Below are 15512 nucleotides of genomic sequence, written 5' to 3'. Positions count from 1 at the left end.
AGACTCATGTTGTAAACTCAAGGCATTCCATGTTTTATTTATTTTGGTTAATATGCTTTCAGCTACCAATATTTAGCTTAGTACTTGCTGTTCAACTCATTTTATCTTAGTTTGAATTCATTCCATGAAATTCATCCAATTTCAGCACACAACATGCAAAAAAGTCCACAGATTCCATCTGGACCCAGTCATGTGTTATTTCAAATAATCTAATGGATATATGGCACTTGCTTCTTGCTTGAAAATTCTGAAGTGAAATTCTTCATGCACCCTTATGTTATTCTTTTTTTCATCAAAAGTCATGCAGAATCTCTGATGTGCTCTTTTTCAACCAGGAAAATTAAAAAGGATGGACACCGTCAAGCTCCAAACATTGACATAAAACTATCATAAAGTGAACTATACCACTTGTGTGCTATATTACAAGTGTTCCGACAGTGATGGCCGAAATGTGTGCGTCATTCACAGACAATCTTCTTCTCCGCCGCCATGACATATAACTTATGGTGCATGTATGGCGCTTTTATGTAATTTTGTTAACACTTTAGAATAAGGTTCCATAATTTAACTTTAGTTAACTGCATTAACAATGAAAAATATGTATTAATACTCTTAGTTAATGTTAATTTTGATATTTACTAAAAATCTTTTCAATTTGTATCTGTTAACATTACTTCATGAACTAATAATAAATTGTTGTATTTATAGTGTATATATTAGTTAATGAATTAATTAACTTTAACTAATGGGACCTTATTGTTTGGACCTTGACAACATTCATTTCCATTCACTGTCATAGTATGGAAAGGAGCATGTTGGATATTCTGCTTGAATCCTCTTTTTGTGGTCTATGGCAGAAAGTCATCAGTTGGGAACATCATGAGAATGAACAAGTGATGACAATAAAATTAATTTTTATTTTGAAACCGTTCCTTTAACGCATTGCTATAGTTGAACAAACATGCCATTTTTTGGAACTCACTTTTTGTCTTGCATTAACAATATTTTGATTTTCTTCTCATTTCCTCTTTAGACACAGAGATCCAGTCATCAGCCAAGGTAAAGTCTCATTTTGCCTTTTATGTGATCTATTATGTTTCAACTTCATTTTTTCCTCATGTGTTCCTCTCATTTCCTGTATCACTGTGGTGCAGGCAAAACTGGTGCCTTGTGCAAGATGTCAGATCTTTTGTGCACATTAAATCGATACAAATTTTCACGTGCATGTCATTTGCACAGTAAGATCTGTAGAAACACTTAAGCTGTGCCCATTTCGTAAGAGTAAATGAAAGCTAGCGTGATGCCACATCTTGGTATTTGGCGTCGCCCCAGGGCAAGATTAGCAGTGACACTGAAAAATACTCTTAGCACGAGGCTCATGCCAGTGGTCACAGGCGAAGTGTGCCCTGGAACGACCTTATCCCGAGGCTGGATTTAGCCCTGGGCCGAAAACAGTACAGGTGTGAGCACCACCTCCATCTCTAAAGTCATTTTAATCTTGGCAAAGACTCGCACAAACTGCATTCCTTTGACTTGTGGTTTCTCATTTGTTCTTTTAATGATCACACCCATCTTAAAAACTGTTGACATTCCTCTATTACCATACATCAAAATGTTCCTTGTCTGTCATTCTGTGTTTGTTTTTTGAGAGATTATTATTTCTGTCCCATACCCAGCTAAAATGTCAACCCGTGAAAAAAACAGTCAAGGTAAGGCCTTCCTCTCTACAGGGCCGAAAGCCGCCGAAACTCCCTTACCCGCTTCAGGCTGGACTATAAGCGTTTCTGGCACTAATCCCACTTTAATTCTCTATAATTCATGTTGATCGATCTGAAAGATCAATGCTCAGTCACTTCTTCCACTTTTCTTCTGTCTCTCTGTCTCTCTGCCGCTTTTGATCCTTAAAATCTTAAATAAAGTTTCTGGAGGAATTGATAGTAAGTGGATAAACGATGAACACACATCCCGCTTGTTCATGTCTTATCACAATTGAGTTGGTCTAAATAGGTGACTTAGGTTCACCACCAGTAACTCATTAGCAGAGGAATGTGTTTTTCCGAAAGTAATGATGCCAGAACAGCTTTACGGCTGAATCTCACTAAACTGGTCAAGAACAGATTTAGTCCATATTTCACCCCAAAATCAAAGGAAAAAAATAAGAAAGTACATTTTGTACAAAAAAACATTGGATTCGTTATAATGACCCATTGTAACATTATTTTTATGACAACTACGCACATTTTTATCATAATGAAATTGATGACGGTAAAGAATGGCGATTCTTGACGATTCTTTTTTTTAAAAAGGTTGTCTGTGGTTAGATGTCTTGTTCGGTGTTAAATACTTAATATGATTATAATATGATGTGCTACAGCACATATTGATTCTGGAGACCAGAGAAAACTTTTCAACCTCGCTCTGTCTTTGTCCATTTTTTCACCACTTTATTATTTCTGCTTGAAACTTTCTTTTCTTTGTTAAATCACGGTATAATTTGGGCATTGTCATTGCTCTGGCCCTCTTGCACGGCGCTCAAAGTTTTATTTTGATTTGCTTGGGTTTTTAAATGAGTTCAGAGCATGAGCTTTACTAACTCCATCAAAGAGCTTCATTTAGAAACGAATGTTAGAAGGTAAAATATTTGCTATGTTAAAATGTATTAAAATGACTGACTATAATGAACTAGCAAGCTCACACAGACTCTTCTCAAAGACCATGTGCACTAGTAAATTTCCAACAACTTAATTCAGAGTCTAATCTTCACATGCGTGTATTTCACACAAACAAACGTGGGTTTTGTTTGAGATATGTTACATACACAGTAACTGTTAATTTTGTTGTTCTAGTGTTTTCTTAGAATATCTTTCCTTCATCAAATCTCTCTACAGAGGGAGACTATATCAAAATGTTCATGCGAGGACGACCTATCACAATGTTTATCCCATCGGACGTGGAGAACTACGACGAGGTCCGCACCGAACTTCCCCCAGAGAGACTCAAACTGGAGTGGGTGTATCCTTTCCTTTCTAGCATGCTTTGCGCTCGCCACTTTGTAGTTCTGCATTTGATCTTTAAGCAAATCAAGCCAAGGTTATTTATAGAACACATTTCATTAACAGTGGCAATTTAAAATGCTTTACATAGGCAAAATGCCCAGTTTAAAAGGAGAACATAAAAATGCATAACAATAAATAAGAAAATTGATTTAAAATGTATTGAAACTAGGCAAGAAAAGAAAAGTGTAATATTTAGAATATTATAATTAATAATGACAGATAATTAAAAAATGTACTTTAATGGTTAATCTGAATTTAATTTTAACATGTATGTCAATATTTCCTGAGGTAACGGAGACTAGCTAGAGCTGTGCAGGTAAATCTCACTCCCCTGGCCTCAAGAGGCGCATTAGCGACTAATGCCAGAGGTTGCGGTATTTAGCATTCCTTGTTAGCGCGTGCACCTGCCATGATTGAAACACTGTTCAAATCCCGCTCGGAGTGGTACGATTAGAACCAGAGGGGTTAAACTGGTGCCGTGACCCAGATGGGAGTGAGGTTAAGGTGGGTGAGTGTAATGTAGACCACCTAGTAAGAGCTGTGTGAGTAAATCTCACTCCCATGGCCTCAAGAAGCGCACTAGCGACTGATGCTAGAGGCTGTGGTCTTTAGCATCCTTGTTAGTGCACCCGCCTCCCATGCTGGAAACACAGTTTGAATCCTGCTCAGAGTGGTGCGAGTAGAACCGGAGGGGTTAAATTGGTGCCGTGACCCGGTTGGGAGTGAGGTTAAGGGGGGTAAGTGTAAAGGAGGCCAGCTAGTAAGAGTTGTGTGAGTAAATATCATTCCCCTGGCCTCAAGAAGTGCACTAGCGACTGATGCTAGAGGCTGCCGTCTAGCATCCTTGTTAGTGCACCCGCCTCCCAAACAGTTTGAATCCTGCTCGGAGTGGTGTGAGTAAAACCGGAGGGGTTAAATTGGTGCCATGACCCGGATGGGAGTGAGGTTAAGGGGGGTAAGTGTAAAGGAGGCCAGCTAGTAAGAGTTGTGTGAGTAAATCTCATTCCCCTGGCCTCAAGAGGCACACTAGCGACTGATGCTTTAGGCTGCGGTCTTTAGCATTCTTGTTAGTGCACCCGCCTCCCATGCTGGAAACACAGTTTGAATCCTGCTCAGAGTGGTGCGAGTAGAACCGGAGGGGTGAGATTGGTGCCGTGACCCGGTTGGGAGTGAGGTTAAGGGAGGTAAGTGTAAAGGAGGCCAGCTAGTAAGAGTTGTGTGAGTAAATCTCATTCCCCTGGCCTCAAGAGGCACACTAGCGACTGATGCTATAGGCTGCGGTCTTTAGCATTCTTGTTAGTGCACCCGCCTCCCATGCTGGAAACACAGTTTGAATCCTGCTCAGAGTGGTGCGAGTAGAACCGGAGGGGTGAAATTGGTGCCGTGACCCGGTTGGGAGTGAGGTTAAGGGGGGTAAGTGTAAAGGAGGCCAGCTAGTAAGAGTTGTGTGAGTAAATCTCATTCCCCTGGCCTCAAGAGGCACACTAGCGACTGATGCTATAGGCTGCTGTCTTTAGCATCCTTGTTAGCAGGCTTGCCTCCCAATGCTGAAACACTGGTTTGAATCCCGATCTGATTGGTGCGAGTGCAACCGGTGGGGTTAGACTGAGAAAAGCCTCCAAATGAATTAAATTCACAGACGGATATGTAAAGCATTGAATTGAGCCTGCAGAAGTTATCGTATTGTTTGTTTTTGGTGTTTTGTTGTGTTGCCTGTCCTCCTTGACTCCTAGACGGACAGATATGGCTACAGGGGTCGTGACTGCCGTGCAAACGTGTACTTGCTGCCTACCGGGGAGATCGTATATTTCATCGCCTCGGTGGTTGTGCTTTTCAACTATGAGGAGAGGACACAGCGTCACTACTTAGGACACACGGACTGTGTCAAATGGTGAGACTGATGAATACACATATGGTGTTATTGGGGGGATGCAGTTGGTCTTATGGGACATTGCCACTGGCAATGATTAAATTGCCAACTCTCACTGAACATTTCATTGAAAGATGCTGCCATTTTTCTTTACCAATGGCTGACATTGTGAATAGTTTTGGCTATGTAATGCTGCTGTGTAATCACAGGATGGAAATGACAGGGAAATGTCTTCTGTGAGGCCCTACACAAAACAAATGAGCTGATGTGAGCATTGTTAGCAGAGAGGATGCTGGGCATTCAGTTTAATTAGAGTGGACCATTCAGTTTAAAACTCAATTACCACTTATCATGTGAACCAGGCGGTTTGGGGCAGTCTGTTCCCCCTAATACTTGAACCCCTGATAGGGTTATTTTCATACATTTTAACTAAAACTAAAATTATTAAAAACATTTCTGTTAAGGGGAAAAGGCAAAAACACTGTTTTTTCAGGCACCTGTCAATTTTGAGATTTTGCACTTTTTGGCTTTTCATAAAGTGTTTTTTTCAGACTGGTGGAAAGAAAACATTCAAAATACGCTTTTAAGTGTATATTTTATAGCACTTTATCTATTTGCATCTATAGATTTCAATTACAGTAAATATCTTGAAAGGCCGTTTTCTCAAAAAGAGTTTTTTCTCCTGCTCTGAGTCAGAAAACTCCACTTCAGCAGAACTTACATACACCAAACTTTACAGTTTTTTTTTTTTTTTCATATTTATATTCTGAAGGTTTTTACAGAGGGAATTGTTGATATATAATTTGCCTGATTTTATACAACATTTTATTCCTAAAAAAAAATGTGAAAATATATATTTTTTTCTGGCTGTTGATAGTATTTTCTGATTTATGGAGTGATAAAAAGAGATATCCAAAATTCCCTGTGTAAAAACCTGTCCAAAAAATTAAACGAGAACTGTGAACCTGATGTCATCCAATATTCAGATTTTTGTTCTAGAAATGTACGCAAATTAGTGCATATTTAATTAGATAATGCTTCATTTGCATATTTAAACATTACATTTAGTAATACAAAAAATGTTTGCAATTTTTAATGTAATCAATCACCTGGGGTAGTATGGTGATATCTATTTGTTATTTTTTTTTACCCTATTCACCTGGGGTGTCTCGCCTTGAAATAAAGCTGAAATAAAATAAGATATAAATATGGACCCTTTTCACAGACTGTGATGTTGCGTTTCCAAAGTTTTCAACATCGCAAATCTAGTAATTTTTTTTCATATTTTCATTAAAAAAATAATAATATACATTTATAATGCTATAATTTGTGTTCTGTACGGAAGAGGATTAGGGACAAGCAATAATAAAAAAATTAAACCATCTCGAGATTAAAGTTGTTAAATTTTGAGAAAAAAGTCGAGATAAAATGTTGAGAATAAAGTCATTAAATTATTAGAATAAACTCATTAAATTATGAGAATAAATTCATTAAATTATGAGAATAAACTCATTAAATTATGAGAATAAAGTCATTAAATTACGAGAAAAAAGTCGTTAAATTATGAGAACAAATTTGTAATTTAACGACTTTTTTCTCGTAATTTAACAAGTTTATTCTCAAAATTTAACAACTTTAATCTCGAGATTGTTTTATTTTTTAATTATTGCTTGGCCCTAATCCTCTTCCGTAGTTCTGTTACCTTGTCAGTAATATACAAAAAAATTAAACAAATAAATGAACACTGCTGCAAGTTTGTTTCTAATACAACGGCTGAAGGAGTGATGACAAATTTGACATCATTCTCTCTTCTGACTCAATATTTTTCCCTCTTTTTGAAAGTCATGTAAACGCTGTCATGAAATTTTTCTTTTGCTATTGGAGCAAATGGGAACACAAAAAATATATTTGCTGTCATCTCCCATTCACTACTATAGAAGTCTTAAAAATACATATGTAGGTAATGTTTCAACCAGCGATGTAACCCCGTAATTAGTGATAGATTTGATACTGTTGGTGTTTTTGAGACTCAGTTCACATTCCACAGATAGCCTTATCAATGAATAATAAATATTTTTATGTTTCATTTATTGTGTAAATATTTTGATATGTATATAGTGGAATTCACCTTCATTTTTTAGATATCAGTGTCTGGGCAGTGAGAATATAAAGTGTGTATATTGACAAACGGACGATCAAAAACAAAAGCCACGTTCATCTCAACAGTGTTGATGAGTGTCTTGTTCTCTTGTAGTCTTGCTGTTCACCCGGATAAGATCCGTATCGCCACAGGACAGATAGCAGGAGTGGATAAGGATGGCAGGGTGAGTTTGATAAACAGAACTATTATGATGAATCACATGTTTGCCTTAATGTACACTATCATTCAAAAGTTTGGGATCAATTTTTAAAAAAATAAATTAATACTTTTATTCAGCAAGGATGCATTAAATTTTTCATGGCATTCTTCATATTTCCTTTCAAGGATCTGTTAAGCTGTTGTACTTCATTCTCAAATATTACGCTCCATCTTTTGGCTTTTGATATGTGAAATAGGAGAACAGATCTAGAATAACTGACTAGTTTCTGTTTGCTTTAGTATGTCTTGATAGGGCAAAAACAAACACATTTAGCTGGCAAGTTTCCAGAGGATCCCTAAAGAAGATAAACCAGTGAACACTGTGAAAACACTTTGCATGATTGTTCATGTTGCATTTAGTTTTCCTGTAATGCTCGTGTTACCAAGTGGTTCTTTACTGACAATGTTGCTTGTTTATCAGAATAACCTCTTTTTGAATGTTTACCTCATGAACTCTTGCTGAGATATTTGCCGTCTCTTTGCGTGATCCTGCAGCCGCTCCAGCCGCACGTGAGAGTCTGGGACTCCGTCAGTCTGTCCACGCTGCAGATCATCGGCCTCGGCACCTTCGAGAGAGGAGTTGGATCCCTCGCTTTCTCTAAAGCCGTGAGTCGAACGTCTAATTTGATTGCATCTCATTACGTGTTTAATGAGCATTACCTAACAACTTAAAGGCTCGAACATTGTAATACCCTCCATTCTGTTCTACCAAAAACTACAATTAATGCGAAACTCTGCTGCTCATGTACTGAGAAAGACCAGAAGGAAAGAACTCAAGGGTGTGAATTACGGGGGGTCTGACACCACTAAAGAAGGCTTGATCCCCCCCTGAAGGACATCAAAACAAGATGTTGGGGATCAAAGAAAGTAGTCTACCTGTTAAATGAAGATTTACCTGTAATTATGAAGATACATTTCTAGCTCATACTGATTTCTAGACCCCTCTCTTTCGCGCAGACGAAAGATTTAGAAATGAATGGGGGCTTGGAGGAAAAATTCCACCAAAATTAATTAAAATGCCCCCAAAATTCAAGATATGGGGCAAAAATGTTCTTTTGATGCCCAGTTCTTGTTTGTAATATTTATAAAGGACATGGCTAGTAAAGTAATATCACATAAGCAAGTGCTGTTTTCTCGAATATCAGCATATTTGCATATGTCAAATAGATTTTATATATATATATATATATATATATATATATATATACAACAGTTCAAAAAACAAGAAGTTAATCTTAGGTGACTTACATTTTAGACTTGGAATATTGTTTCTATTTCGGCAATAAAAATAATTCCACATCCACTATACACTGTAAATAAAGCAGAAAATGTACTGGTAATTTTCTGCCAAACAAATCGTTTGATTGAATGATTCAATGACTCACTTGTTTAGACAATGATTTGCTGCCACCTACTGGCGGTTTAATTTCATATTTAAACGTATGATTTTATTATGGTTAAAGAGATAGAATTCCTGGATAGCGGTAGATAAAATGCATTAATAAATAAATAGACTATTGCGAGTGACGATATGAGTTTTTCCGGATCTTCTGGTTTTGATGGAAATCTTTGATTCAAGTGGAAAAACTCAAGTCTTTTTTAACCTGGCTGTTTCAACACCAATCTCAGCACTCTTTGGTCATATTCAGCTCTATTTGTATAAAGCGCAAATATAAACAGCACTTTTCCGGGGACATGTGTTTGTTTGTAAACAGTCATTATGATGCTCAATCTGTGTGTGTGTGTGTGTGTGTGTGTGTGTGTGTGTGTGTAGGACTCAGGCACTCATCTCAGCGTGATTGACGACTCTAATGAGCATATGCTCACTGTGTGGGACTGGCAGAAGAAATCAAAAATCGCTGAGATTAAGGTACGCGGACACACTCTTTTATTTCATTCCGTTGCTCTTCTCACACATATCACCACTCCCTTCCTCTTTAAGTATCTCCCTTCCTTTGTTCCTTTCTTTGCCCTTATCTTATTTCCTTCTCCTTTCTTCTCAATCCGCGTTCATCTTGTTTCTGATTGTTGTCTTCTCGTTCTTTTATGTTTTGCCATGTCTGTTCCATTTTCCACTGTTACCTTTTTTCCACACCCTGTTTCATTGTACATCCCTCTTTCCCTCTCATCTCTTTGTTCTTCATGTAATGGTTTTGCCAATGTGCTGTTTTATTAGACAACCAATGAAGTGGTCTTAGCGGTGGAGTTTCACCCGACTGACGCCAACACCATTGTGACTTGTGGGAAATCCCATATCTTCTTCTGGACCTGGAGCGGTTCCTCACTGGCCCGCAAACAAGGCATCTTTGGTGTAAGGACACACATATCACTGATATATTATATGCATATCATGAAAATCAAAAAAAGCATTTAAAAGTTATTTTAATGCACTTTTTATTTGCCCATTGAGACACTGCATCATTTCTGGGCTAAATGCGTTCGTTGTACTGTATGTGTGTGTACAAATGATGGTATTTTTACCAGCTGAGAACTCATGAAGAGCTTATAAAATGTGTAATTGAGTCAAAACAGCTGCAGGAATTCCTCCATTACACACAAACGAAGATCTGCTGCAAGGAGACGCGTTTCTGACTCCTGTACCCAACTGTAATGGGCAATGTAGAGCCTATGATGAGAAAAAACAGGTGCTTCAGCATTCTGACCTTTTTAGGATCGCATCTTGTAACATCACATCGTGTTTTTGGTCCGTTTAGATGTCATAGTTCATATTTCAGCCGAACAGCACCAGAGTTTGTTTGGAAGCGGACCAAGAGACACCTTTTCAGGAGGTCGCACCATTTAATCAAACCAAACCTGCCAAGTGTGAACACAGCCTTAGTGAATAACAGTGTAAAAAAAAACATACTGTGATTATTTAGCTAGATTTTTACTGATCGGACGAAAAAAATCACCCAATTTCAGAGAAAATGCATCAATATTTAGTTAAAAAGTGATATCAAGATAAATTTTATTTTACTGATATTTCCCAGTCCAAGAAGCATTTATAGACTATTTCTGCATGTCAGCGTCATGCACAGAGAGCAGAAAAGTACAGAGTTCATAAAACCTGTCTTTACATTAATTACTTTTGTTTGTGTCTCTATATCAGAAATATGAGAAGCCCAAATTTGTGCAGTGCTTGGCTTTCCTCAATAATGGAGACATCCTGACCGGAGACTCAGGAGGAATCATGCTGATATGGACCCGCAGCACGGCTGAACCAGCACCAGGGAAAGGGCCGAAAGGTACACGTACATCTCACACGTGCACACACACACACACACACACACACACATATGGACACATTATTAGCACTGTCAGCGTACTTAAACATCTTCACGTTATCATTTGTCCATCATCACCTGCATTTCCTCACAAAAAGTTCAGTGGTGCCAGTGAGGGTATTCTCCTCCGCTCTGCTGCTGCTCGCTCTGAAACCAAAGACAAGTTCATGTTGTCAGCAAAGAAATCAAAATCAGCTCACCATAAAAGAAAAGGAAGGAAGGAAGGAAGGAGAATGAGGCCAGATGCATATAGTCAATGCATAACCACATTTTTTTTTTCTATAGAAAGTGAGTTCATCAGACTCCAGACATATTAACAGTGACAGACATGTTACTGCACAGGTCAAGAAAAAGGCTGCAGGATTTACCCCTCTGACAACACACTAATAAAGGGAATCTTTGTTTATTTCTCATGTCATCACTGTGAAAATGACATGAAAAGCTCAGTTTATGATTGCCATTCTGTAAAAAATAGTTTTTCGCTTCAGTAGAGAAATACACTCGGTTAAACAGAGGAATTTCTTACACTGTGGTAAACGCAACAAATAAAACCTTGCTGAAGCTCACATTTGACCTACTACAGGCCATGTGTGCTGCCATATGTTTGTGTAATTCAGCTGAAATAGATTTAAAAGTTATAATTTAAGAAAAAATGTGATAAATTATAAGAAAATAGTAATAAAACTGAAGAACAGAAAAAGTACACCATTCAAAAATTTTGGATTTTTTTTTTAATGTTTTTGAAAAAAGTATCTGCTCATTTATTTGATCAAAAATTCAGTAAAAACAGTCATAATGTGAAATATTATTACAATTTCAAATAACTGTTTTCTATTTAAATATATAGTTTAAAAAGCAAATGTATTCCTGTGATCAAAGCTGAATTTCCAGCATCATTACTCCAGTCTTCAGTGTCACATGATCCTTCAGAAATCATTCTAATATGCTGATTTTCTACTGTATTTTTGATTATCATAACATTCATTAATGTTAAAAAACCAGGAAAACATTTTTTTCAGGATTCTTTTATGGAATAGAAAGTTCAAAAGAACTGCATTTATTTGAAATATAACTATTTTGTGACATAATAAATGTCTTTTATTATGGGGGGGGGTCAACTCTAAAATGTCTATCAGTTCATTACCCAGAAGCACTGTAATGACGGCGACAGTCATTTCAGAGTTACAGAAAGAGAAACGTCTGGGAAGCTGTGTCAGAGTAGTTGTGAAGACTTTCAGAAATCTACAGCTTGTGATATCTCTGTGACTGAACCTGTGTTTGTGTGTCTGTGTGCACAAGTTGACAGATTGTTTTCTCAGTGTTGATCCTGGACTTGTAATGGTTTTCACTGGCATGCTGTGGAACTGGATTGGCTGCACCACATGCTGAAACACCGCCAGCTCCTGATCATTTATCACTCCTTTATTTATCTCCTCAATGTGTGCATTAGAGTCCTGTGACATAGCGCCCCCTAAAGGACATCAACTACTACTGTAATAGAGCCCAATATGAAATATTTTGAAATGAAATTAGTTCATTGATCTGTGAAAACGTACTGTAATTTGAGCAGCAAGTCAGCATATCAGAATAATTTCTGAAGGATCATGTGACACTGAAGACTGGAGTAATGATGCTGAAAATTCAGCTTTGATCACAGGAATAAATTACAGTTTACAATATGTTCACATAGAAAATAATTATTTTAAATTGAAATAATATACTCTATTTGTGATCAAATAAACAGCCTTGGTGAGCAGAAAAGACTTTTGAATAGTACACTCTAAAAAATGCTGGGTTAAAAACAACCAAGTTTGGTTGAAAATGTACAAACCCAGCGATTGGGTTGTTTTAAACCAGTGATTGGGTTAAATGTTTGTCCAACCCGCTGGGTAGTTTTTATTTAACTTTAATTAACTTTACAGTAATTAAAAATTAATGTATTGCTCGCTTAAAATTAACCCAAAATATGGTGGAAATAAACATTTATTAAAGGATTAGTTCACTTTCAAATTAAATTTTCCTGATAATTTACTCACCCCCATGTCATCTGAGATGTTCATGTCGAAAAGAAATGAAGGTTTTTGATGAAAACATTCCAGGATTATTCTCCTTATAGTGGACTTCAATGGAGCCCAAACGGTTGAAGGTCAAAATTAGGTCAAATTTTTTAGAGTTTTGTCAAAGTTTGAACTAAATTGTCATATACAATATGCTAGTTCAATAGTATATAACAGTTAGTTCAAACTTTGACCTGTGGAGGGCAGTAATACACTTAGCAGCATCTATACTGCTGAAATTCTAATAGAGAAGAACAAGAGGAGAGCTAGTTCAAGATGAGCATTTATGGTTAAAATGTATATAATTTTTTATTTTTATTTTAGAAAATGAGCGATTAGTTTCACAAGATAAGACCCTTATTCCTCGTCTGGTATCGTTTAAAGCTCTTTGAAGCTGAACTGAAACTGTAATTTTGACCTTCAACCGTTTGGAGGCCATTGAAGTCCACTATATGGAGAAAAATCCTGGAATGTTTTCACCAAAAACCTTAATTTCTTTTCAACTGAAGAAAGAAAGACATGAACATCTCGGATGACATGGGGGTGAGTAAATTATCAGGAAATTTTAATTTGAAAGTGAACTAATCCTTTAATATTATTAAGATTAATGAATAATAATTAAACAATAAACTTTTATTAAATTGCTTATTAATAAATGTTCACCTTTATTACGGTTTCCTCTATTAATTATGTGTCTGATTTTTAATTTCCAACCTATTTTGGGTTCATTTTAATCCAGCCATATAGTCATTTTTAAACAATAGTTGAGATAAATAAAACTACCCAGCACATTGGGCAAACATTTAACCCAACCACTTCGCTGTCCATTTTCAACCCAACTTGGGTTGTTTTTAACCCAGAATTTTTTAGAGTTTTGTCAAATAACTTGACCTAATTCTCTTCTAAAATCGTTGCTCCACCGTGACCTGAAAGAGAAATCTTGTTGCATTATGAATCATTATTAAATGAGTTTAATGATGGAGTTACAGCTAAGCGCACACACTTAAGTGCATGAGTTCCTCGTGGAGCGTTACGTGCGCTACAGCGACTGCTGAAATCCATTTCTTCTTTTTCACTTGAATCATTTGGCACATGTCGTGTCCTCAACTGGCCTCGTCTAGCTGATTTCCTGTCTCTGCATCTGCAGATAGCATGTAACCGTAGAAGAGTGGCAGTGCAGGTGTGTTACAGTGTGTAACCTCAGTCTGTTCAGCAACACTCTCTGTTTCAGAAATGCGAGAGTGTGTGTGTGTGTGTATTGAGGGGCTGTTTCAGCACTCTAGGGCTCTATATTTCCTTTGGTTTGGCTCTTTGCGCAGGCAGCCAAGCCATCAGTATTATTACAGGAGGATGTGATAATCTGCTGGAATTCCCAGAATGCAACATCATCGCACACGCACGCACCCCTGGCCTCGCTGGCAAGCATTTCTATGAGCTTCTCTTTCACTGGCTTTTCTAAAAGCCCTATCACATCCCCTATGGCAAAAGGGTCTGGCACATGAATCTGCATTAGCCGGGAGGGATATTCGCGGTGTTCTGTTCCCAGAAATTGTGCACGAGTTGGTCTCCATCTGTCTGACTAACCCAACCCACGATCCCCACAGGAGCGTTTCAGATCGCGCGTCAGATCAAGGCTCACGACGGCAGCGTCTTCACTCTGTGTCAGATGAGGAACGGCACTCTGCTCACAGGGGGCGGCAAAGACCACAAGATCATTCTGTGGGACCATGACCTGAATCCAGAGAGAGACATAGAGGTGAGAGACGTACTGAAGCTCACTCGCTCACACACACACACACTGTTTTGTTACTGTTTTGAAAGAAGTCTCTTCTGCTCACCAAGGCTGCATTTATTTGATCAAAAATGCATTAAAAACTGTAATATATAGAAACATAACAAGTTCTTATAGCTACATAAGAAAATAACACACCTATCATGTCTGTTTGCGTTTTCCTCAGGTCCCAGATCAGTACGGCACCATTCGTGCGGTAGCCGAGGGCAAGGGGGAGCAGTTTCTGGTGGGCACTTCACGCAACTTCATTCTGAGAGGCACCTTCAACGATGGATTCCAGGTGGAAGTGCAGGTAACCGCTAAATCACACAGTGTATCTCATGTAGGTCACCGTGATTTTGCCAAGTAAGACATGTTCCTGGATCAACATCTTTGTTGATCCTGGAACAACATTTCAATCAACCAATCAGATTTGAGGGACAAGTTTACCGTTTATGTCAAGTTTAGGCTTGCAACCAGGGTTAGGTGCTTCTATATCAGTGTTATTCACCTATCTTTCCCCTCTGATTTTAGGGATAAGTTAGGTTTAGGGGTAGGAATAGGGTTAAGACTAAATTTTCAACAAAATATGTTGATCCAGGAACATGTCTTGCTTGGCAAAATCACGGTGACCATCTCATGTACTGTACACCTTCAGTGAAGGTCGAAAAGCAGTATTTTTTCACAGATAAAAATAATAATTCCACTCACAGACAGACATGCTTACAAAACCAGAGCTAATAATCTTAACCACACAAAAGCAGAGCTGATGGTTATCACACACGTGCTTTAACCTGCAGTCGTGGTTGTGGAGTTAGTTTCATGGGAGTCTCTATTTTCAGGGGCACACGGATGAGCTGTGGGGTCTGGCCGCCCACCCCTTCAAGGACCTGTTCCTCACCTGTGCTCAGGACAGGCAGGTGTGTCTCTGGAGCTCAGTGGACCACACGCTGGAATGGACCAGACTGCTGGACGTAAGACACTCACACACTGTGTTCATGTGCTCTCACTCTCAATGTTAGATGGGCAAGATGTGCATAAATTCTCAATTGAGGCGGATCGTGTTTTTATCCAATAAGAAAACATGAACATAAACTATGATGGAAACACATTTA

At 38.0% G+C, this 15512-nt stretch overlaps 1 protein-coding gene across 1 annotated transcript in view; it reads left to right on the top strand.

Annotated features, from left to right (window-relative positions):
• Nucleotides 1–15512, top strand: part of LOC125277468 (echinoderm microtubule-associated protein-like 4) — a 119272-nt gene that overhangs the window by 87457 nt on the left and 16303 nt on the right. The window contains 12 exon segments of the mRNA XM_048205857.1: nt 1034–1059; nt 1677–1709; nt 2889–3012; nt 4798–4947; nt 7181–7250; nt 7781–7891; nt 9060–9155; nt 9462–9596; nt 10395–10530; nt 14231–14382; nt 14585–14710; nt 15240–15371. Of these exon segments, the coding sequence (XP_048061814.1) occupies nt 1034–1059; nt 1677–1709; nt 2889–3012; nt 4798–4947; nt 7181–7250; nt 7781–7891; nt 9060–9155; nt 9462–9596; nt 10395–10530; nt 14231–14382; nt 14585–14710; nt 15240–15371 (1291 nt within the window).

Source organism: Megalobrama amblycephala, linkage group LG10 (genome assembly GCF_018812025.1).
Source record: "Megalobrama amblycephala isolate DHTTF-2021 linkage group LG10, ASM1881202v1, whole genome shotgun sequence".
Lineage (NCBI taxonomy): Eukaryota > Metazoa > Chordata > Actinopteri > Cypriniformes > Xenocyprididae > Megalobrama > Megalobrama amblycephala.
This window is presented reverse-complemented; position numbering and strand designations above follow the sequence as displayed.